Source organism: Callithrix jacchus, chromosome 17 (genome assembly GCF_049354715.1).
Source record: "Callithrix jacchus isolate 240 chromosome 17, calJac240_pri, whole genome shotgun sequence".
NCBI lineage: Eukaryota > Metazoa > Chordata > Mammalia > Primates > Cebidae > Callithrix > Callithrix jacchus.
The window spans coordinates 75894559-75916717 of record NC_133518.1 but is presented as its reverse complement, the minus strand read 5'-3'; the positions used below and the strand labels follow the sequence as shown (position 1 = coordinate 75916717).

Here is a 22159-nt window from a genome sequence, read left to right as displayed (position 1 = left end):
TTGATGAGGAACAAGATATTGGCGTAATCTGAGAATACCTCTCTATAAAATGCTAATCCATTATAATCTGATTTGGAGAGTTTAATGCAGAAAATCCTGGCAGATACCTACCTACTCGGGGGACGGAGGTTAACACCATGTGAGCCTGATGGGGCACTGCAGTGAGATGAACGAGAAATAACTTTATGCGAAGTTATTGCCCAGAATACACGACTGAGTCTGGTCATGGGGAAGCAGCAGACAGCACCATCCCCATCCTACAGAATGTAAGTCCTGCCAAGAACCGTCAGGGAGATGAAAGACAAGAAAAGATCAAGGGATTGTTCCAGATGAAGGCATCTAAAAAAGAGACATGACAATTGCATGTGACATGACTTCCTGGACAGGATCCTAGACCTGAGAGGGGAAAAAAACAACAGTGGGACAGTCAGTAAAATTTGAATAGGATGTAAAAGCTGTCCAAATCAAAATGGAGTCACTTGTGTTAAAAAAAAAAAAACAAAAAAACCCTGACAAATCATGCTGGGGAAGGCCATGCGTGAATGTCTGATAACAAGAATTATCACAAAAGACACCTTGTATTAGTCTATTTTCATACTGCTATAAAGAAATACCCGAGACTGGGCCGGGCGCGGTGGCTCACGCCTGTAATCCCAGAACTTTGGGAGGCCGAGGTGGGTGGATCACGAGGTCAAGAGATCGAGACCATACTGGTCAACATGGTGAAACCCCGTCTCTACTAAAAATATAAAAAATTAGCGGGCACAGTGGCTCGTGCCTGTAGTCCCAGCTACTCAGAAGGCTGAGGGAGGAGAATTGCCTTAACCCAGGAGGCGGAGGTTGTGGTGAGCTGAGATCGCGCCACTGCACTCCAGCCTGGGTAACAAGAGCAAAACTCCGTCTCAAAAAAAAAAAAAAAAAGAAATACCCAAGACTGTATAATTTGTAAAGTAAAAGAGGACTCATAGTTCCACATGGCGGGGAAGGCCTGACAATCACTGTAGAAGGTGAAGGAGAAAGGCATGTCTTACAGGACAGTAGGAAGAGTGGATACAGGAGAAGTGGCCTTTGTAAAACCGCCAGATCTCATGAGACTTACCACTATCGTGAGAACAGCAAGGGAAAAACCCGCCCCATGATTCCATTACCTCCCACCGTGTGCCTCCCATGACACGTGGGGATTACAGGAGCTACAATTGAAGGTGAGATTTGGGTGGGGACGCAGACAAACCATATTATGCCACGAAAACCACACAACCTCACACAATGGTCATCGCAACCTTACACACAAAACGAAATCTGCCTGTTTAACCTCAGACTGGTACTACTCTTGTTACTGATTCTTCAGCCAAGAATAATTACCTCAAAACTATTGTGTAATTCCTTGTTTTCCTTTAAAAGCCTTTGTCTTCCTTGACCTCCCTGAATACACACACAGTTTACAAGGGCATGTGCATTCCCACTGCAGCGCCCATTATTTTCCTCTAGCGAGTCTGCCTTCACTATTTAGATTGACGGGTGTCTGCGGGTCAGAGGTTAGGGCTGCACAGAAGCTGATTTCCCGGTTGCGGGGTTACATGGTGCTTATGCAGGAGAGCCTCCCTGTTGTGGAGATACACATACTGAAGTGTTTTGTGGTCAGGAAATATTCTTTTGTGGTAATATTCGTATTACCATGTCTGCAACTTGCTCTCCAAATGTGCAGAAAAAGCCTAGAGAGCAGGCAATGGAGCAAACACAGTAAAACATTAACAGCTGGGGAATCAGGAGCCGGCATACGGGAATTCTTGGTTTTTTGTTTTTTGCTTTTTTTTTTTTTTTTTTGAGACCAAGTCTTATTCTGGTGCCCAAAGTAAGACAGAATAAAACAGTCCAGACTTGGCTGGAGTGTAGTGGCACGATCTCAGCTCACTGCAACCTCCGCCTCCTGGGTTCAAGCTATTCTCCTGCCTCAGCCTCTCAAGTAGCTGGGATGGCAGGTGCCTGCCATCACCCCCAGCTAATTTTGTATATTTAGTAGAGATGGGGTTTCACCATGTTAGCCATGCTAATCTCAAACTCCTGACCTCTGGTGATCCGCCCACCTCAGCCTCCCAGTGAGCTGGGATTACAGGTGTGAGCCACTGCACCCAGCCTATGGGAGTTCTTTATACACACCTGGAGGCAACTTGACGAGGCTCTCAAGGTCCTGTGCTCTGACCTGGCTCATGACCCGCTCTTCTTCCGCAATAGCCCGTGCTTGGGCCTGAGTGATATGTCTCTCCAGCATTTCAAACTCTTCCAGCCGCTGCTTATAGAGCTCCCGAATCTGGCAGGGGGATGATCAAACACACAGAAACCTGGTTAGATTACTTAGCAGTACTTAGCTTTACTCAGCCCCACCCCAGCACCAGGGCTTCCAGTGAAGCACAGAATGCCAGGGAACTATTGAAACCATCTGGTTTGACCTATTAGATCTGAAAACTGAAACCCATAGAGGGGAATGGCTTACAGATTTCACAGTGAGGGCAGTAATAGACTCGAGCTTGGTAACCTGTCTCCTGGCTTCACAGTAAAGAGAGCTGCCATCCGAACAGTAAAATACCAGATACAAGTTAGCATACTTCCTGTGGTGCCACCAAAACCACATTCAAGGAAGGGACGTGCTCCCTAGCTACAGGGAACATGCTCAGCAGACAGCCGCTTCACAGTCTACCCAAGCTGCTGAAAAGGACTCACCTGAGACCATGTCCTTTCCGCAGCACCTGCATCCAGCGACCGAGAGAGGCAGGGGGATAAAGGCCTGGCCATTTTGGCCCAGACAGAGAAACCGTGACAGGCAATACTCTCTCCAGAGCAACCTGCTGCATTTGCCAAGGCTTGTTGGGCCCCCAAGACTAATTACAGATTGACTGGTCGACCAGCCAAATTTCTGATCCATATTTTCTGGTTCAGACTTCTTAAGGCAAGAAGCAGAGAGCTCACTGGTACAGGTAATATGAAAGAGAGTCTGCATTAGCCAGGCAGGGTGGTATGCACTTGTAGTCCCAACTACTTGGTAGGCTGAGGCAAGGGAATGGCTTGAGCCTAAGAGTGAAACACCAGCCTGTCTCTTTCTTTTCCTTCCTTCCTTTTTCTTTTCTTTTTTTGAGACAGTTTTGCTCTTGTTGCCCAGGCTGGAGTGCAATGGCGTGACCCTGGCTTACTGCAACCTCTGCCTCTTGTGTTCAAGTGATTCTCCTGCTTCAGCCTCTGGAGCAGCTGGGATTACAGGCGCCCACCACCATGCCCAGGTAATTTTTTGTATTTTTAATAGAGATGTAGTTTCACCATGTTGGCCAGGCTGGTCTCGAACTCCTGACCTCAGGCGATCCACCCACCTCAGCCTCCCAAAGTGCTGGGATTACAGGCATGAGCCACCGCGCCTGGCCTTCTTTTCCTTTCTTATGTATTTATTTATTATAGCTGGAGTCTTGCTTTGTGGCTTAGCCTGGAGTGCAGTGACACAATCATGGCTCACCGCAGCCTGCTCTTCCTTGGGCCAAGGGATCCTCCTGCCTTAGCCTCCAAGTAGCTGGGATTATCGGCATACACCACCATGTCCAGTAAATTTTTAAATTTTTGTAGAGATGGGGTCTCAAACTCCTGAACTCAAGTGATACTCCCACCTCAGCCTCTCTAAGTACTGGGATTACAGGCATGAACTAGCATGCCTGGCCAACTCCATTTCTTTTAAAGAAAAAAACAACATAGTTGATGTAGGGAGACAGTGTTCCTTATTGTATTCCTGAAGTTGGTGGGACCACAAAGATATTTATTCAGTCATTCTTTTAATAAAGATTTATTGTGCAGCTGGGTGTGGTGGTGGGCACCTGTAATCCCAGCTATTTGGGTGGCTAAGGCAGAAGAATCACTTGAACCCAGGAGGCAGAGGCTGCAGTGAGCCAAGATCGTGCCATTGCACTCCAGCACGGGCAACAGGAGCAAAACTCAATCTCAAAAAAATGAGTAAATGAATAAAAGAAAACAAGATTTATTGTGTATTTACCGTTTACATTTGGGGAAATGAATCAGATATGGTTTTTGGTCTCAGAGAGTTTACAGTTTAACAGGGGGAGCCTGGCAAGGATGCAGACAGGTGGAATAAACTCTTAAAAGTGCTATAATAGCATACGAATGAGGATATGAGGACTGCTAAGAGGAAACAGCTACGTCTTCTTGAGGTCAGGAAACGCCTTTCAGGAGACAATGGCCTGGGACATTTCCTCAGATATAAAGTATTATGTTCTGTGGCATGTGTCTTATTATTCAGGACTGCTGACAACCTCTGACCCTGACTTTTGGATGTAGAAATTAGCATCTTATCCGAATAATAACAAGACCGACCATCACTTACTGAGTGATTACCATATTGTAAATACTCAATGTTGTAAACGCTTCACTGCACTGACTCATTTACTCCTCAAAACCTATGGGGTGAATATTGTTACTATCTGCATTTTATAGATAAGGAAACTGAGGCATACAGATGTAAGGATAACCCAAGGTCATACAGATGGTATGTGCAGGAGCCAGAACTTGCACCCGGGGCACACAGTTCCAGAGCATCTGCTCTTTTTTTTTTTTTTTTTTTAATTAATTAATTTTTTTTTTTGAGACGGAGTTTCGCGCTTGTTACCAAGGCTGGAGTGCAATGGCGCCATCTCGGCTCACTGCAACCTCCGCCTCCTGGGTTCAGGCAATTCTCCTGCCTCAGCCTCCTGAGTAGCTGGGATTACAGGCACGCGCCACCATGCCCAGCTAATTTTTTGTATATTTTTTAGTAGAGACGGGGTTTCACCATGTTGACCAGGATGGTCTCGATCTCTTGACCTTGTAATCCACCCGCCTCGGCCTCCCAAAGTGCTGGGATTACAGGCTTGAGCCACTGCTGCTCTTAATCATTAGACCATGCGATATTTCTATAGGTGGACGTAGAGAAGACCAGCAGCCAAGGGGGCCATCTGAGGGAAAACTCAGTCAGTGCAGACACTCATATGGAATAGTGATTATCGCTTCTCCCAGGGAGAATGGATTTGAGTCGTGTCCAGTCATATGGCAGTGACACCTAGAGACAACTGAGGAGAAGCAAAGACAGATGATGACAGAGGAAAGAAGGAGAGGAATGCAGGTACAAGAAAAGCAATATCACAGAAGTGGAATAACAGATGCCTGCTCTTTTCAAAGTTTCTTTTTCGTAACTACAAAATTAATTCACGTACCTGGCAAAATTCAGACAATATGGAAACAAGCAAAGAAAAAGTTAAAGTCCCGTAAGAGTATTGTTAACATTTTGTTGTAAAAGTTTTTAGCTTTCTTCGCAACTATATATATTATAAAAAATGAAATTATCCTAACATTGTTCTATGGCTTTTTTGCTAAATTAATAAATTGGAGGCCAGGCGCGGTGGCTCACGCTTGTAATCCTAGTACTATGGGAAGCTGACACAGGCGGATCACTTGAGGTCAGGAGTTCCAGACCAGCCTAGCCAACATGGTGAAACCCCATCTCTACTAAAAATAGAAAAATTAGCCAGGTGTGGTGGCACATGCCTGTATCCCAGCGACTTGGGAGGCTGATGCAGGAGAATCACTTGAACCCAGGAGACAGAGGTTGCTGTGAGCCAAGATCGTGCCACTGCACCCAGCCTGGGCAACAGAGGGAGACTTCATTTAAAAAAAAAAAAAAAAGTAAATAAATGAAATAAAAATAAATAAATAAATGTTAGACAGCTCCATAATGCAGGTATAATTTATTCTTTTTAACGACTTCATAGTATTCCATAGTGTGACTATACCATAATTTATAAAGTCGACTTATCTTTCCACAGTTGTATTTCAACACAGGATCACGTTTTAAACTTTTCTGCATTCTAAATTTTCTGCAATTTAAAAACTTCAAATGTTTAAATTAATTTCAGCTTTTAAATTAAGATTTTTATACTATGGGCCAGGCACAGTGGCTCACCCTTGTAATAATGACATCTGGGGAGGCCAGGGTGGAAGGATCGATTGAGGCCAGGAGTTTGAGACCAGCCTGGGCAGCATAGTGGGATGCTGTCTCACAATTTCTGAAAAATAAAAAATTAGCTGGGCATACTGGTGCATGCCTGTAGTCCCTGCTACTCCAGATGCTGAGGTGGGAGGATCAGCTGAGCCCCTGATGTCAAGGCTGCAGTAAGCTGTGATCACCCCACTGCACTCCAGCCTGGGCAACAGAGCCAGATTCTGTCTCAAAAAAAAAAAAAAAAAAAGAAAGGTAATATGTATTACTTTTTTTTTTTTTCTAAAAGAGGGATCACTCTTTGCCACTTCAGACTCTGGTATAGTGGCTTCTTGTGGGACAGATATTGAGAAGATAGAATACAATGAACTCGGTGACTGGTCATGGCGTTTATAGGTTTATGATGCTCCATATATTTTGGCTTACGTGAATGACAGGGATGTGAGTCAGAAGTACAAGGGTAAGGTCTGGCCTGGGTAGGCTGAAGTCTTAGCAGAGTGAATGTGGTGACCCACGAACTACTAGTACAGGGTCTCAGCGGGGTTTCTGGCTGCATTTCAAGAAGCCTATAACCCATGGACCGGGTAAGGCTGGTCTTAAGACTATCTCACATACTGCACGTGGGTATTCATTTTGTTACCGTCTAGCTACCTCAGTTAGGTTGAAAGCTACAGAGGACAGGTTGCATGTGTGTGTGTGTGTGTGTGTGTGTGTGTGTGTGTTTGTGTGTGTGTGTGTGCCTGAACACTGGCATTTTTATTCACTGCTGAATTCCCACTTCGTAGAACTGAGCATGACACCCAGCAGACATTCAACAAATGTGTCTTGTTTTGTTTTGTGTTGTCGAGATGGAGTTTCATTCTTGTTGCCCAGGCTGGAGTGCAATAGCGCCATCTCGGCTCCCCACAACCTCCACCTCCCAGGTTCAAGCGATTCTCCTGCCTCAGCCTCCCGAGTAGCTGGGATTACAGGAGCCCGCAACGACACCCAGCTAATTTTGTATTTTTAGTAAAGACAGAGTTTCCTCCATGTTGATCGGGCTGGTCTCAAACTCGCGACCTCAGGTGATCCGCCCACCTCAGCCTCCCAAAGTGCTGGGATTGCAGGCGTGAGCCAGAGTCCAGCCAACAAATGTGTTAAGTGAAGGAATGACTGAAGCTAAGGACGAGGGATGCATGTCACCTAAGGGGCGGGTAGAGAACAGAACGGAATGGAGAAGATCTGAGAGGCAGGAGGCACACCGGAGTAAAGGATCCGGTTGGGGAGGAGTGCCCACAAGTTTAAGGGAGTCCTTGGTAGTGTGGCCAGCAGAGGCTGACTCAGCACAGAGGCCCCACGTCAGCTGGTTTTTGCTGTTCCAGAGACTAGACATGCTTCCTAAAATCTGCGCATGACTGGCCCAGTCAAGACTGTGGTTTGTGATACAAAGACACCCCAAGGTGGGGTGACTTTTGGCTTTATCATCTCCATGGAGCCACCTATTCAGCGGTTTGCCGCAGTCGTTCATTGATATATGCAATATATAACATATGTGTCCAAAGAAATATAGACAGGTGCTATAGACACGTGCCACACGTGTGTGGGATTTGCATGTGTGTGTATAGCTAGAGCGTCTTTCCACTAGAACGTCTGGCCCACTTCGGCATGATGGGCTGTTTCTCAGCTGCAGCCCCAGATCCTGGAACAGCATCTGGCACCCGGTAGGTGCTCACGCGTGCCGAACTCTGAGTCCCGGCACCGTCCGCAGACGCGACGCCACCGCCGCCTTACCACCGCCGCGTTACCTGCTGCAGCTGGTCCACGAACTCCTCGTGGCGCTCATTGTCGCTGCCGCGGGCCTTGATCAAGTTTGCGCTCAGGTCTTCGCCGATGACTTCGGCCGAGTACAAGTTGCGGAAGACGCCGGTGAGCAAGTGGGAGACGTCCTGGGTGCGCAGCGAGGAGGGGCGCAGACGAAGCAGCTGGGGCTCCTGCACGAGCTGCGTGAGGCGGCGCGGCCGGGCTGCGAAGCTGTGGGGGAAGCCCTCGGAGCAGGCGAGGGAGGAAGACAAGGACTTCCAGGTGGGCTGGCTGGGGCTGCTGGACCCGGCCGGTGGCGAAGTTGGCGCCCACGTCGTCCCCGAGCACTTGTAGGTCGGGGACGCTGAAGACCTCCGTGCGCCGGAGCTCCTGGTCTCCATGGCGACTGAGACGCCGCTAACGCCCTGCGGCCCTTCCGCTTCCTGCCCCGCCCCTTCCGCCTGGCCTTTCTCTCGGATCACGTCATCGCTGTGGTCCTCGTAACCGTTCGCGTCTTCAGCCTCGTCCCTTTAAAAGTGAGCTTACTAAGTGTGAGGACCCGGGAGAAAGGTTTAATTGACACAGCCAGGCCTGTCTGCAAAACCTGGTACCCACCTACTTTCATCCATTCTTTAATTTGTTCAGCAATTGTTCATTCACTCATATTTATTGTATAAGGATTGCGTTTCAGGTCCGTGCTGGTAGCTGACGATACCAAAGAAGTATGGTATCTTGTGATAAGTGCACAGTCGTTTATGTGTGTGTTTGTGATGAGGGTGGTGCGTGTGGAGGTAATGGGAAAACAGCTGTACTTTAGTGGGTTACGGCTAAGGTGGAGATAAATGTTGGTTGTCATGGAACTACAAAGGAGGACAGGAACTTCGTCTGTAGAAGGGGCGATTACTTCTTGGAATAAATGAAAACCAAGCAGAGATTTCAAAGAATGAGTAGACCAAACACTATTAGTCATCAGGGAAGTGGAAATTAAAACCACAATGCAGTACAACTCCACAGTTAGTAGACTGGCAAAAAATAAAGTACTTGAATAAGAGCATGGTGTGTGTGGTGGCTCACACCTGTCATCCCAACACTTTGGGAGGCTGAGGCAGGAGGATCACTTGAGGCCAGGAGTTTGAGACCAGTCTGGGCAACATAAGGAGACCCCATCTCTATGAAAATCTCAAAATATGGGAAAGAAATTCAGGAGGAGTGGAACTTAAAGAGTGTGAAGGTGGAGGAATGACACTGATAGGTTAGGGCCGGATCATAAGTGGGTTGGTAGGCCGCATTAGGGAATTTGGACTTTATTCTGAGTGCAGGAGGAGGCTCATCAAGGGTCTTAAGCTGGGGGATGTTATGATCCGCTCTGTTTTACTGAGATCATTCTGATTGCTATAAGAAATAGGCAGGAGGGGCAAGAGGCATCAGGAGGTTCAGTTAGTAAACTAGCATAGCGGTTAGGAAAGAGGTGAAGGGAGATTCGTGAGAGAGAGGGAACTGGGTTACAGACACGTCCAAAACGTAGAATTGACAAGACTTGCTGATGGATAATGGGAGGTGAGAAACAGACACCAAGAACGACTCCCAGGTGTCCTGTGTGTGCGATCAGGTGGTGATGAGAGCATCACTGAGATTGGGGAAGAGGATTGTTTGTCCAGGGCAGCAGCGTGACATCATATTGACTGTTGTCATTTGCACACGATGGCTTTTGTTCACAAGCGATATAACCACTTTTTACTCCACGGTGAGTTTGCTTGCCTTACATCCTGAAACCACTTCCAGAGATGAGTGCTCGGATGCTTGCCCACACACCTGTGCTACTTCCAATTCTACTTCTGTTGGTTGGGCCTGGTTGTCTCTTTTGTCCTTTCCAGTACCTTTTCTGTCCTGAGAGCTGAGAAGCCAGGGTGGCCTGCCATGGACTGTGTACATGCAAGGACCATCTCTGGCTGTCCCCCAACTGTACTCTTTCCCACAGAGTAAGAGACCACAGGGCCAAGATGATGTGCCCCATGCCCGCCCTCTAGGTACCTGGGACCCCAAAAGTATGTGTCCATGTCCTGAGTGTATTCCAGGGCCTATGCAGTCCCCTTCTTTAAGTCTGTCCTCCCAGGGCTGACTTAAAAGGGTGGCTATGGTGGGGGGAAGAGGAGGGAAGTGGAGGAAGCTTTGGCAAACAGGCATTTCTCCAATTTTCCGTACACATGCAAGCCCCCAATGGTGTAAGAGGGAGCTGTGGGTAGGAAGAGGAGTGCAGCAGGCCTCCATTGCTCTAATGAGGCAAATGGAGCCCTAATTGGGTGGTCTTGTCACTTAGGAGCAGTTCTGTTTGTGGAGGCTCCATAGCCCCCTTCCCTGTTACAGGGACGGACAGGACAACAGACCCTTGTCATTACTTTTGGATTCTCCATCCTGCCTCTAGATAGCCTCAGAGACAGTCACAGAGTTTGACTAGCCTGGGAGAGTCTCCCTTAGCCTTGCATGACCTCTCCCACCCCCTGGCTCTAGGCTGAAGTCACCAGCACCCTCTGGTCCCTCCAGTGGCAACAGCCACCTCTCGGCCACCCTCATCTCTCTTGACCTCTCAGCAGCCTCTGGTGCTGCTGCCCATTTGCTCCGACTGATAGACTCTCTTCCCTGCCTTCCCGTTTCTTCTGTGCATCACCTGTCTCCACGCTCGGGTTCCTGTTCTACCAGTATCTCTCTGCTTGATAAACTGGATTCATCCCTGATCATACCATGCCCGGCATTGAATTTTTGTTTGTTCCCTGGCTGACTGAAGGAATGAATGGCTGTGACCCTGCGCGGGGAACAGGGCTCAGGTCACTTTTGGAACCGCTCTTCAGCCCCACTTCCTTGGGGACTTCAGCACAAAGGGAATTCCTTGTGAGATGCTGTCTTCATCTTCTAACCTGTTCTCTTGACTGCATTTTTGTTCGTTTGTTTACCTCTGGGTTTCCACACACATTTTTGGCCTTAACTTTTTATTTTTTTCACTGCCTTTTTCTTTTTGAGACAGGTTCTCACTCTGTCACCCAGGCTGGGGTGCAGGGGTATGATCACAGCTCATTGCAGCTTCAACCTCCTGGACTCAGGCAATCCCCCTGCCTCAGCCTCTGACCACAGTCCTGCACCACCATGCCCAGCTAATATTTAAAATTATTTGTAGAAACAAAGTCTCCTTGTGTTGCCCAGGCTGGTCTCAAACACCTGGCTTCACGCAATCCTCCAGCCTTCATCTCCCAAAATGCTGGAATTACAGGCATGAGCCTTTGTTTTTCATATTTTTTTAAACTTAAATTTCAGAGTTTCACGGATGTCCAACTTTTTAATTGCAAGGATGTTTTTGCTTATCTGTGGCAGTGGATATCATGAACATTATGCATGGACCCCATTTTTTTTTTAGCATATCAGCTATCGTGTTAGTGTATTTTATATGTGGCCCAAGACAATTCTTCTAATGTGGCCTGGGGAAGCCAAAAGTTTGGACACCTGTGTATAAAAGCAAATTCAAATAGTGCATAAATAATAAAAAGAAAGTGTCCTCTTCTCAGTCCTTTCCCCAAAATTATTAGAGTATTTCTGCTTACTTTCAGCTGTTTTATTCTGCCTACACAAACACTGATATCTGTCAAGACATTTAAAAAGTTGTTTTTTATTTTTATTTTTTTTTGAGACGGAGTTTCACTCTTGTTACCCAGGCTGGAGTGCAATGGCGTGATCTCGGTCGGCTCACTGCAACCTCCACCTCCTGGGTTCAGGCAATTCTCCTGCCTCAGCCTCCTGAGTAGCTGGGATCACAGGCACACGCCACCGTGCCCAGCTAATCTTTTGTATTTTTAGTAGAGACGGGGGTTTCACCATGTTGACCAGGATGATCTCAATCTCTTGACCTTGTGATCCACCCGCCTTGGCCTCCCAAAGTGCTGGGATTACAGGCGTGAGCCACCACGCCCGGCCCTAAAAAGTTGTTTAAAAACAGGTCAGGTGTGGTGGCTCATGCCTGTAGTCCCAGCACTTTGAAAGGCTGGGCGGGTGTATTGCTTGAGGCCAGGAGTCCAAGACCAGCCTGGCCAACATGACGAACCCTGTCTACTAAAAATACTAGAAATAGTCAGGTGTGGTGGCATATGCCTGTAATCCCAGCTACTTGGGAGCCTGAGACACAACAATTGCTTGAACCTGGGAGGCTTGTACTGAGCTGAGATAGTGTACACTGCACTCCAGCCTGGGTGACAGAGTGAGACTCTGTCTCAAAAAAAAAAGAGTGAAATGATGTTACACATGGATATTGTCCTGCCATTTGTGTTTTTCACTTATGTCCTATGGCAACTCAGGGAGAACTACTTGTTTTTTTGCGCCTATAAAAATGCTGTAATGAGCAACCTTGTTCATGTTTGTGCATAGTTTGCATTGCTCTACAGTATTTCTGTGAGATAATATCATAGAAGGGCTTGGCCAAAGGTGTGTACATTTTAGCAGTTGAGATACTGCCAAAATGCCCTCCAAAAAGATTATAGAATATAATCCCATTTGCAAAACGTGAGAGTTCACGGACACTTTAAACCGGTTTGAACCGTATCCCAGAGTGCGTCCCTAGCCCGCATCTCCCTCCCAAACTCCAGGCTGATACATCCATCATGTTCTTGACATTCTTGCTTGGCTTATTATTTAAAAAAGAAAAAAAAAAAACCTTTTTATTGGCAACCATCAGAGAGATACTACAAGACTCGGACCCAAGGGCAGAGACCCCTCAACAGACAGTTTTCTCTTAACTGCAGGCTGGAGCAGATTTTAAACCAAGCTGGAGAAATCACGGCCACAACCTAATCTCTACATCCTGGCCGGAAGCTGGTTCACTTCATCCAAGGGCCTAGTTCTAGGGCATTCATGGCTTCTTCAAGTTTGAGCATCCCTCGCTCCTGGCGCTGGCGGTGCCACTGAGCCATGGACTGGACATCCACAGGGTCCCGAGCTTGTATAAATAGGAGCCATAAACCACGACCTCAGTGAGGTCTGAAGACTCCAGAGCCTTCAGCTGGAGCATGGCCTTGCTCCTCTGCTCGAGGTAAGGGATCCGAGATCCGTGCCGGCCGATCATGGCTTCTAGCAGCCGAGTCCGGACCGGGAACACCCCTGGATCTTTCAGGTCTTCGGGAACTTTCACCCACGGTGGGATATTTCTACATTCCGGGAGCGTTCCCATCTTATAACGCTCACCACCAAACCACGCTCCAGCACAAGCCAGGCGTAAGGCGCCGGGGGAGCCACGGGGCTGGGAAAGCCTCACACCTGGCGCCCCGCCAGCACCTCAAACAGTTGCGAAATAGAGTTCCTGCTCCTCCTCGGCCTTCCCCATCTCAGTTAATGGGAGCCACTCCTCTCTTTCTCTCACAGCCCCCACCAGTAATTCCTGTTGACTCCACCTTCAAAATGGATCTGGAACCCTACCTCCGAGGTCTGAGCCACCATCCACTCCCACCTGAATTGGGTACTGCAAGAGTCTCCCACTGGGCTCTTGCTCCAGCCCTTGTCCCCCCACGGTGACTTCCAGCAGTCAGAGGATTCTCTCAGGTTAGTCAGATCACGCCCCTCCCTGACTTGAAGCCTTGCAAGTGCTCCCCATTTCTCCCAAGGTAAAAGCTGAATTATTTTGCGTTGTTGTCATTTTTTTGAGACAGTCTTGCTCCATTGCCCAGCTGGAGTGCAATGGTGCCATCTCGACTCACTGCAACCTCCGCCTCCCAGGTTCAAGCAATTTTCCTGCCTCAGCCTCCTGAGTAGCTGGGATTACAGGCGCCCACCACCCCACACAGCTAATTTGTTTTGTTTGTATTTTTAGTAGACACTAGGTTTTGCCATGTTGGCCAGCCTGGTCTTGAACTCCTAAGTGCTGGGATTACAAGTGTGAGCCACTGTGCCCCACCGGCCATGAAAGGTGAATTCTTACAAGACACAACAGGACCTGGTCCCGGTTACCTCTCATTCTCCTCCCGTGATCACCCCACCCCCTCTTCCCAGTTCCCTTGCTCTCTTATCTCCAGCCACACTGGCCTTGTCCGCCTTGCCCTTCCTCCAGCATACCAGACGCCCTCCTGCCTCAGGGTGTTTTCCCTGTGCTTGGAATCCTTTGCTGGAATCCATATCTCTAAATGTCTCAGTCTCAATTCCTTCAAGTCGTTGCTTGAATGTCACCTTCCCCAGAAGATCCAGCCTGATCAAGCCCTTTAAAACGTTAACTCTGTCAGACTGGGTGGATCACTTGGGATCAAGAGTTCAAGAGCAGCCTGGCCAACATGGTAAAACCCCATCTCTATTCAAAATACAAAAGTTGGCCGGGCGCGGTGGCTCACGCCTGTAATCCCAGCACTTTGGGAGGCCGAGGCGGGTGGATCACGAGGTCAACAGATCGAGACCATCTTGGTCAACATGATGAAACCCCGTCTCTACTAAAATTACAAAAAATTAGCTGGGCATGGTGGTGCGTGCCTGTAATCCCAGCTGCTCGGGAGGCTGAGGCAGGAGAATTGCCTGAACCCAGGAGGCGGAGATTGCGGTGAGCCGAGATCGCGCCATTGCACTCCAGCCTGGGTAACAAGAGCGAAACTCCGTCTCAAAAAAAAAAAAAAAAAAAACAAAATCAAAAGTTAGCTGGGCATGGTGGCACACACCTGTAATATTAGCTACTCAGGAGGCTGAGGCAGGAGAATCACTCAAACCTGGAGGGCAGAGGTTGCAGTGAGCCGAGATCCTGTCTTTTTTAAAAAAAGAATAATAATAAAATTAGGCTTTGTTGTTTGGTGGTTACTGATGAGTTTAGCCATGGGTTTGTTCGGTGAGGTGGTTTTTGCTTTTATTTTGGCTTTGCATTTTAGGATTAACAAATAACAAGACAATTATGAGTATAATTAGCAATAGGTTTTTTTGGTTAAAGAGCGACGTTCAGGAATGGTGCTTTAACTAGGAGAGCAGATTTCGCACACCTTTTCATTATTTTTGGCTAGAGGATTTACAAAGGCAGCTGCTTGTACTGACTTAGTAATAGATGCCCCGTAAGGCTGGCGGTGGCCAGGGTGACTATGGCTGAGACTAGGAAACCTGTACGCGGAACTCTGAATGTTCTGTTTGACCTGTAGTGTTACCTGGAGTTTCAGTTCACTGTATGCCATTAATGAGGAACTTCACTGAGGGTAAGTTAACTTTTTAAATTAAGCAGTTGTGTCGTTAGAAGCTAGGAAGGGGCTGTTAGTTTAAGTTACAAGGCAGAAGAATGTAGATTAGAGGATGGGCTTGGTAGAATGTGGCAAGTACAGGTTGCAGGCAAAGTGAGGGAATAAAAAAATCAACCAATTTTAAGCAGGATTTGCTTAGCTTTTAGCGTTTTGACGTTGGTTTTTTTTTTTAGCATTTTTTAGGTGATGTTTAAAGGCTTGTGTGGTTTTGAGGAAGCGGCATTGTTTTGCAGGTTTTTTAAAGGCTGGCTTAAGTTTTTTTAATGAGGACGCAGTTTTTTGGCTGGTGCTGGTGTACTGGAAATTTTAGTGTTGGTAACTGCTAAGAGACTTTTTAGAATTTTTGTAAAGAGGTTAGTACTTTAAAAAAACTTGTGCTTTATTTTAATGTTTATAGAAAAACTAGATGATACCTTTTAACTTTTAACCAATATGTTTACACACACGTTTTTTTAAAGTTAATGTTTTAAAACTTGCTTAGACTTTTAAAACAACATTTATACAGTTTACTTGCATAAATTTTTTCATTAAAACTTTTTGTTTGTTTTGATTAAGCAGTGACGTTGTGGCTGTGGGCTTGAGATTAGACTTTTTAAAGCTGTTTTAATATTTTGTAATAGATACACTGAGAAGCCAAGTTACTTACTGTATTTATGGGCTGAGCGGAAAAAGTTTTTTGTTTTTTTTTTTTTTTTTTTTGAGACGGAGTTTCGCTCTTGTTACCCAGGCTGGAGTGCAATGGCGCGATCTCGGCTCACCGCAACCTCCGTCTCCTGGGTTCAGGCAATTCTCCTGCCTCAGCCTCCTGAGTAGCTGGGATTACAGGCACGTGCCACCAATACCCAGCTAATTTTTTGTATTTTTTAGTAGAGACGGGGCTTCACCATGTTGACCAGGATGGTTCAATCTCTTGATCTTGTGATCCACTCGCCTCAGCCTCCCAAAGTGCTGGGATTACAGGCTTGAGATGTTAGAATTAGGGCTTTAATTTTTGCTTTTTGAGTGTTAGCAAACTTAGATGGATTGAATTATGTGGTTTTTATTAGACTGCAGCTTTCTTTGGTTTACTTTACCCATTAGTAAACCGTGCTAAAGTAGTAGGTATGGAGAAGTGCAGTACTGCTTTGAATTGCTTTTTCGTTTTAAAGGAATTTTGATGATATTAGGATTATAACTTAGCAGTTGACTGCATAATTTATTAAGATGGCAGGCCAAAGGCCGGGTGCGGTGGCTCACGCCTGTAATCCCAGCACTTTGGGAGGCTGAGGCAGGTGGATCACAAGGTCAAGAGATCGAGACCATCCTGGTCAACATGGTGAAACCCCGTCTCTACTAAAAATACAAAAATTAGCTGGGCATGGTGGCTCGTGCCTGTAATCCCAGCTACTCAGGAGGCTGAGGCAGGAGAATTGCCTGAACCCAGGAGGCGGAGGTTGCAGTGAGCCGATATCGCGTCATTGCACTCCAGCCTGGGTAACAAGAGTGAAACTCCGTCTCAAAAAAAAAAAAAAAAAGATGGCAGGCCGAAATTGGTGATATGAAATTTAAAAGGAAATTTGAAAATATTTTTGGAGGCAGAGACTCAAAGAGTATTTTTAACTACGTGCTTAAAGCCATAGGTAGAATGGCTTAAACTTTGCAGTTGAGGTTTTAGGCTCACCAAGTTTGTGGACTTTAAACTGGCAAACTGTTTTGAAAACAATGACTGACTATTAGAGCAAAGACTATTTTTATTTAGTTTTTTATGCATATGTTTTTATTACACTTACATACAATTTTTTTTAACTTTTTGAGAATGGGCACAACATTTTTACTTTTGATAAATATTTAATAAATTAATAAATATTTAATTTGGATTAAAGATGTTTTTTAAAAGGTAATGTGTGATTTTACATGCTTAGCTTTTAATTGCTTTTTAACTAATTTGTGGGCCTCTTGTAATTTTTTTTTTTTTTTTAGAGGTTATTATTTTACTTAAGTTGGATTTTAAAAGAGCCATGTTAAGGGTAAGATTGGAATAACAGCAGTGGTTAATATTAGAAAAGGTTTTACAAATTTTTAAATTGAACTTAAATTACAGCTAAGAATTGCAATTTGGGATGTTGCTTGTATGCAAAGAACACAGGACATCTTACTGTGGGACACGTGTGGGGAGCAGCAGGCGCTGTGGGTTCCTGGACCGCAGGCAGCCATGCTGGCCCTGCCTGGGCGCTGCTTGCTTTTTCCACCTTGGCCGGCTTGGGAGGAGCTTTTCTGCCAGTGCCTTTTTTTCCTTTTGCTTGGCTGTGTGGCTTTGGCTTGTAAAGCCTTTAAAATTATTATTATTATTATTTTTTTTTTTAAGAAACTCGATGTTTATTTTCCATGAATCTTATATGTTGTTTAAGAGGCCACATAAGAGCAGCTTAAGATCATTCAGTGGTTGCTCCTACCCATTCCATGGCCTGAGCAGTGGGAGCTGCAGACCAGTCTTCCGTGGCAGGCTGGGCGCTCCAGTCTTCAGTAGGGAACTGCTGGACAGGCACAGAGGGCACCTGCACGCCTTCAGACCAGTCAGCAACCTCAGGGTGAGTAGCAGTGAACTCGAGGCTGGAGCAGTCCATTCGCCCTGAAATTCCTCCTTGCTCACAGGGTTTCCAGCAGCAGCCTGCTCTTCTTTTTCAATCTCTCCAGGATCTCTGTAGAAGTAGAGATCAAGCATGACCTCCCACAGGTGTTCATGGGAAATGGTGGCACGCATGCACAGAAATTCCCGAGCCAGCATCCACCACATCAAACCCACTGAGTGAGCTCCCTTGTTGTTGCATGGGATGGCAAGGTCCACACAGCGCAGAGGAGAATCTGTGTTACACAGAGCAATGGTAGGTAGGTTGACATAAGACGCCTCCTTGGGTCTTGGGTCAGCCCTTGGGTCAGTGACCACAAGCAGCCGTGGCTCCCGGAAGGCTGCCTGGATCTGGTTGGCGAAGGTTCCAGGAGTAAATCGGCCAGCAATTGGAGTGGCTCCAGTGGCAGCAGCAAACTTCAGCACGGCCCTCTGGCCAGTATTCCTGGAGGATAGAACACTGACATCAGCAGGGTTTTCAATGGCAGCAATGACACAAGCTGCCTGGAGAAGCTTCTCCCAGCTCCTCTTCAGATTTATGATGTAGATGCCATCACTTTTCCTTTATAGATATACTGCTCCATCTGGAAGTCAAGGTTGGTGCCACCTAAGTGGGTTCCTGCTGCCAGGAACTTAAGGACATCCTCCTCCTTCCTTTGCAGGACATCAAGGGCTCCGGACATCGTGAAAGTTTCCCTTTTAAGTTACGACAGGAATCCAGAACAACGCCGTTTGGAGCCCTCGGCAGGTAGCGTGGAAAAGCTAAAAAATTTTTTTTATAAATATACACCTTATTGCCTTGCCGATTATTAATAACTGGCGGGCTAAGAGTTTTTTTGTAATGCTGCTTGCTTAAGACAAATTTTTATAGCTGTAGTTTTTTTGGGGGGATGCTTTTGTGCATGTTTTTAAAAAATTATTCTACTTTAAGTTCTGGGGTACATGTGCAGAATGTGCAGATTTGTTACATAGGTATACACGTGCCATGGTGGTTTGCTGCACCCGTCACCCCGTCATGTACAATAGGTATTTCTCCTAATGCTGTTCCTCCCCAATCCCCCCACTCCCTGCTATTCCTCTCCTAGCCCTGCCCCCACCACCCTGCCCCAGTGTGTGATGTTCCCCTCCCTGTATTTATGTGTTATTATTGTTCAACATCCACTTCGAGAACATGTGGTGTTTGGTTTTCTGTTCTTGTGTCAGTTTGCTGAGAATGATGGTTTCCAGTTTCATGTCCCTGCAAAGGACATGAACTCATCCTTTTTTTACGGCTGCATAGTATTCCATGGTGTATATGTGCCACATTTTCTTTATCCAGTCTATCACTGATGGATATTTGGGTGGGTTCCAAGTCTTTGCTATTGTGAACCATGCCACAATGAACATATGTGTGCATGTGTCTCTATAATAGAATAATTTATAATCCTTTGGGTATATACCCAGTAATGGGATTGCTGGGTCAAATGGTATTTCTATTTCTAGATCCTTGAGGTATCACCACACTATCTTCCACAATGGTTGAACTAATTTACACTCCCACCAACGGTGTGAAAGTGTTTCTATTTTTCCACATCCTCTCCAGCATCTGTTGTCTCCTGATTTTTTAATGCTCACCATTCTAACTGGCGTGAGGTGGTATCTCAATGTGGTTTTGATTCGCGTTTCTCTGGTAATCGGTGATGATGAACTTTTTTCAAATTTGTTGGCTGCATAAATGTCTTCTTTTGAAAAATGTTCATATCCTTTGCCCACTTTTTGATGGGGTTGTTTTCTTCTTGTAAATTTGTTTAAGATCTTTGTAGATTCTGGATATTAGCCCTTTGTTAGGTGGGTAGATTGTAAAAATTTTTTTCCCTATTCTGTTGTCGGTTTACTCTAATGATAATTTCTTTTGCTGTGCAGAAGCTCTTAAGTTTAATTAGATCCCATTTGTCTATTTTGTCTTTTGTTGCCATTGCTTTTGGTGTTTTAGTCATGAAGTCCTTGCCCATGCCTATGTCCTGAATGGTATTGCCTAGGTTTTCTTCTAGGGTTTTTATGGTGTTAGATCTTATGTTTAATCTTTCATCCATCTGGAGTTAATTTTTGTATAAGGTGTAAGGAAGGGATCCAGTTTCTGCTTTCTGCATATAGCTAGCCAGTTTCCTCAACACCATTTATTAAACAGGGAATCCTTTCCCCATTGCTTGTTTTTGTCAGGTTTGTCAAAGATCAGATGGCTGTATATGTGTGGTGTTATTTCTGAGGCCTCTTCTGTTCCATTGGTCTGTATCTCTGTTTTGGTACCAGTACCATGCTGTTTTGATTACTGTAGCCTTGTAGTTAAGTTTGAAGTCAGGTAGCGTGATGCCTCCAGCTTTTTTTTTGAGGGGGGGCTTAGGATTGTCTTGGCTATGAGGATTCTTTTGGGTTCCATATGAAATTTAAGTTGTTTTTTTTCCAATTCTGTGAAGAAAGTCAATGGTAGCTTGATGGGGATAGCATTCAATCTATAAATTACTTTGGGCAGTATGCCCATTTTCATGATATTGATTCTTTTCTTATTTTTTTTTTTTGAGACAGAGTTTCGCTCTTGTTACCCAGGCTGGAGTGCAAATGGCGTGATCTCGGCTCACTGCAACCTCCGCCTCCTGGGTTCAGGCAATTCTCCTGCCTCAGCCTCCTGAGTAGCTGGGATTACAGGCATGAGCCACCACGTCCAGCTAATTGTTTTTATTTTTAGTAGAGACGGGGTTTCATCATGTTAACCAGGATGGTCTCGATCTCTTGACCTCGTGATCCACCTGCCTCGGCCTCCCAAAGTGCTGGGATTACAGGCTTAAGCCACCACGCCTGGCCCGATATTGATTCTTCCTAACCATGAGCATGGAATATTTCTCCATCTGTTTGTGCCCTCTCATTTCCTTGAGCAGTGGTTTATAGTTCTCCTTGAAGAGGTCCTTCACATCCCTTGTTAGTTGTATTCCTAGGTATTTGTTTTACTTGTTTTTTAGAGCTTTATATTTTTCCTTGGAATAATGGATCTTGGAGAACAGCAACTTGAATTACGTTTTGTACTTTTATTTTATTGAGATGATAACTGCTGTTTTATGATGAATTTTTAACCTGAAACAATGCCTCCCTGAGCTTGGCAATCCCCAGAGGGTACCAATGACTTACTACTTGACCTGACCGTGTGGTTTTTTTTTTTTTTTTTACTTTTTGGTTTTTGGGAGGTTCGACATTCCTTCTTCGCAATGATGATTACCTTGGTTTGCTTTGCATTTGAGCGCCTGCTGTGACGTAGGTATCACATTGGGGTCACCACCTGAGATGTCCACTACCTGCAGAGGGTTGGCCTGCAGACTTTGACTTAACGATGGATGAATGAATGTACTTTCACACCATTGTAGTGATTGAAGTGGGCTAAGGATGGTTGTTGGCTGCTTTTAGAGGGCGAAATGCAACCAATTGACCCAGACTACTCTACATACTTTATTATTAATTTTACAAGAAGTTTTAAGTTAACACACTTATGAATAATTAACATGGTTAAACGAGTGGTTTTATGAATGATAAAAGCTTTAAGTTTTGGGCCCAGAATAAACACTTTACTGGGTAATTTCCCTTTGATTTCCCCCAGAGAGGACCATTCGGCACAAAGTTTACATGAGTCAACAGAGTAGAGGCAAAGGGATGTGGGGTAAACAGACTTAAACTGGAAAAGCTTTTTATCATCCCCATCTCTCCTCTAACATGTCCAGTAACCTGTCCCAATAAAACCTTTTGGCCTTCCAAAAGGTTTGAGACTATAATTTATAACTTTACTAATATTTTGTGCAATATTTCGCCAGCCACTCCAGCCTGGGCAACAGAGCAAGATTCCATCTCAAAAACATAATAAATTAATTAGCCCTATCCCATTTCTGAACTCCTTTATCCCACTTTTTCATTTTGCTTGTCACCTGCTAATATACTATACAGTTCATTTCTTATGTTTGTTATAATGTCTCTTTCCTTTCCATTAGAATTTAGGCTCGAAGAGGGCAGGCGCTGTCGGTGTGTTTTGCTCACAGATGATTCCCAAGCCTCTAGAACAGTGCCCAGTACACAGTAGCTGCTCAGTAAATACCTGTTGAATAAGTGACATAGCAGAACAGTTTTCAAATGTGGGTGTCTTCAGTTCACACAGCCCTTAAGTGTCCTTCCTCCCTCAGGTAAGTGAGCCTCCGCCTCCTCCTTCAGGTTGGGGTCTGAGGGCAAGTTTCCTGACTGCTCCCTGACACCAAGCACTATATTCTGCTTCTGGGGTGGAGGTGAGCATTGGGACTCAGTCTACAGTGAAATAAACATCACAGTTACATTCACAAATGAATGTACACTAAATCCCACAAATATTAGTTATGGAATAGTAGCCCCAAATAATCCCATACTGTCCTGGGACTACCAGCAGGCCTAGCAACCTCATGGTTCACTATGGCATCCTGGATTCCTGCATGGTCAGGACCTGAGGGTCTGGCCCCACATGACCTGAGGACGTTC

The 22159-nt window shown here is 45.7% G+C and overlaps 2 protein-coding genes and 2 pseudogenes across 16 annotated transcripts in view; 1 reads left to right on the top strand and 3 right to left on the bottom strand.

Moving 5' to 3' along the window:
* The window catches only part of DLEC1 (DLEC1 cilia and flagella associated protein), a 72386-nt gene extending 64177 nt beyond the window's left edge, over positions 1-8209 (bottom strand). For all 12 annotated transcript variants that reach the window (XR_004736027.3, XR_013528744.1, XR_013528743.1 and 9 more), the window contains exons 1-2: positions 7807-8209; positions 2158-2308 (exon numbers count right to left, since the gene is read on the bottom strand). Coding sequence is in view for 9 of the 12 variants with exons in the window: in XM_078354638.1 (XP_078210764.1) it covers positions 2158-2308; positions 7807-8202 (547 nt within the window). In the remaining 3 variants the exon portion in view is untranslated. The remainder of the gene's footprint in view (positions 1-2157; positions 2309-7806) is intronic.
* Positions 8210-8267: 58 nt separating this feature from the next.
* Positions 8268-22159, top strand: part of PLCD1 (phospholipase C delta 1) — a 45478-nt gene continuing 31586 nt past the window's right edge. Inside the window, exons 1-4 of one of the 4 annotated variants that reach the window (XM_078354651.1) lie at positions 8268-8337; positions 12583-12869; positions 13199-13375; positions 18301-18386. The gene's annotated coding sequence lies outside the window, so the exon portion shown is untranslated. Of the gene's footprint in view, positions 8409-12582; positions 12870-13198; positions 13376-18300; positions 18387-21645; positions 21835-22159 lie in introns of all 4 variants that reach the window. The other 3 variants (XM_035278511.3, XM_054247211.2, XM_078354650.1) reach the window with 3 other exon arrangements.
* Positions 12658-13142, bottom strand: LOC100410410 (developmental pluripotency-associated 5 protein pseudogene; annotated as a pseudogene).
* Positions 17347-18401, bottom strand: LOC100409691 (small ribosomal subunit protein uS2 pseudogene; annotated as a pseudogene).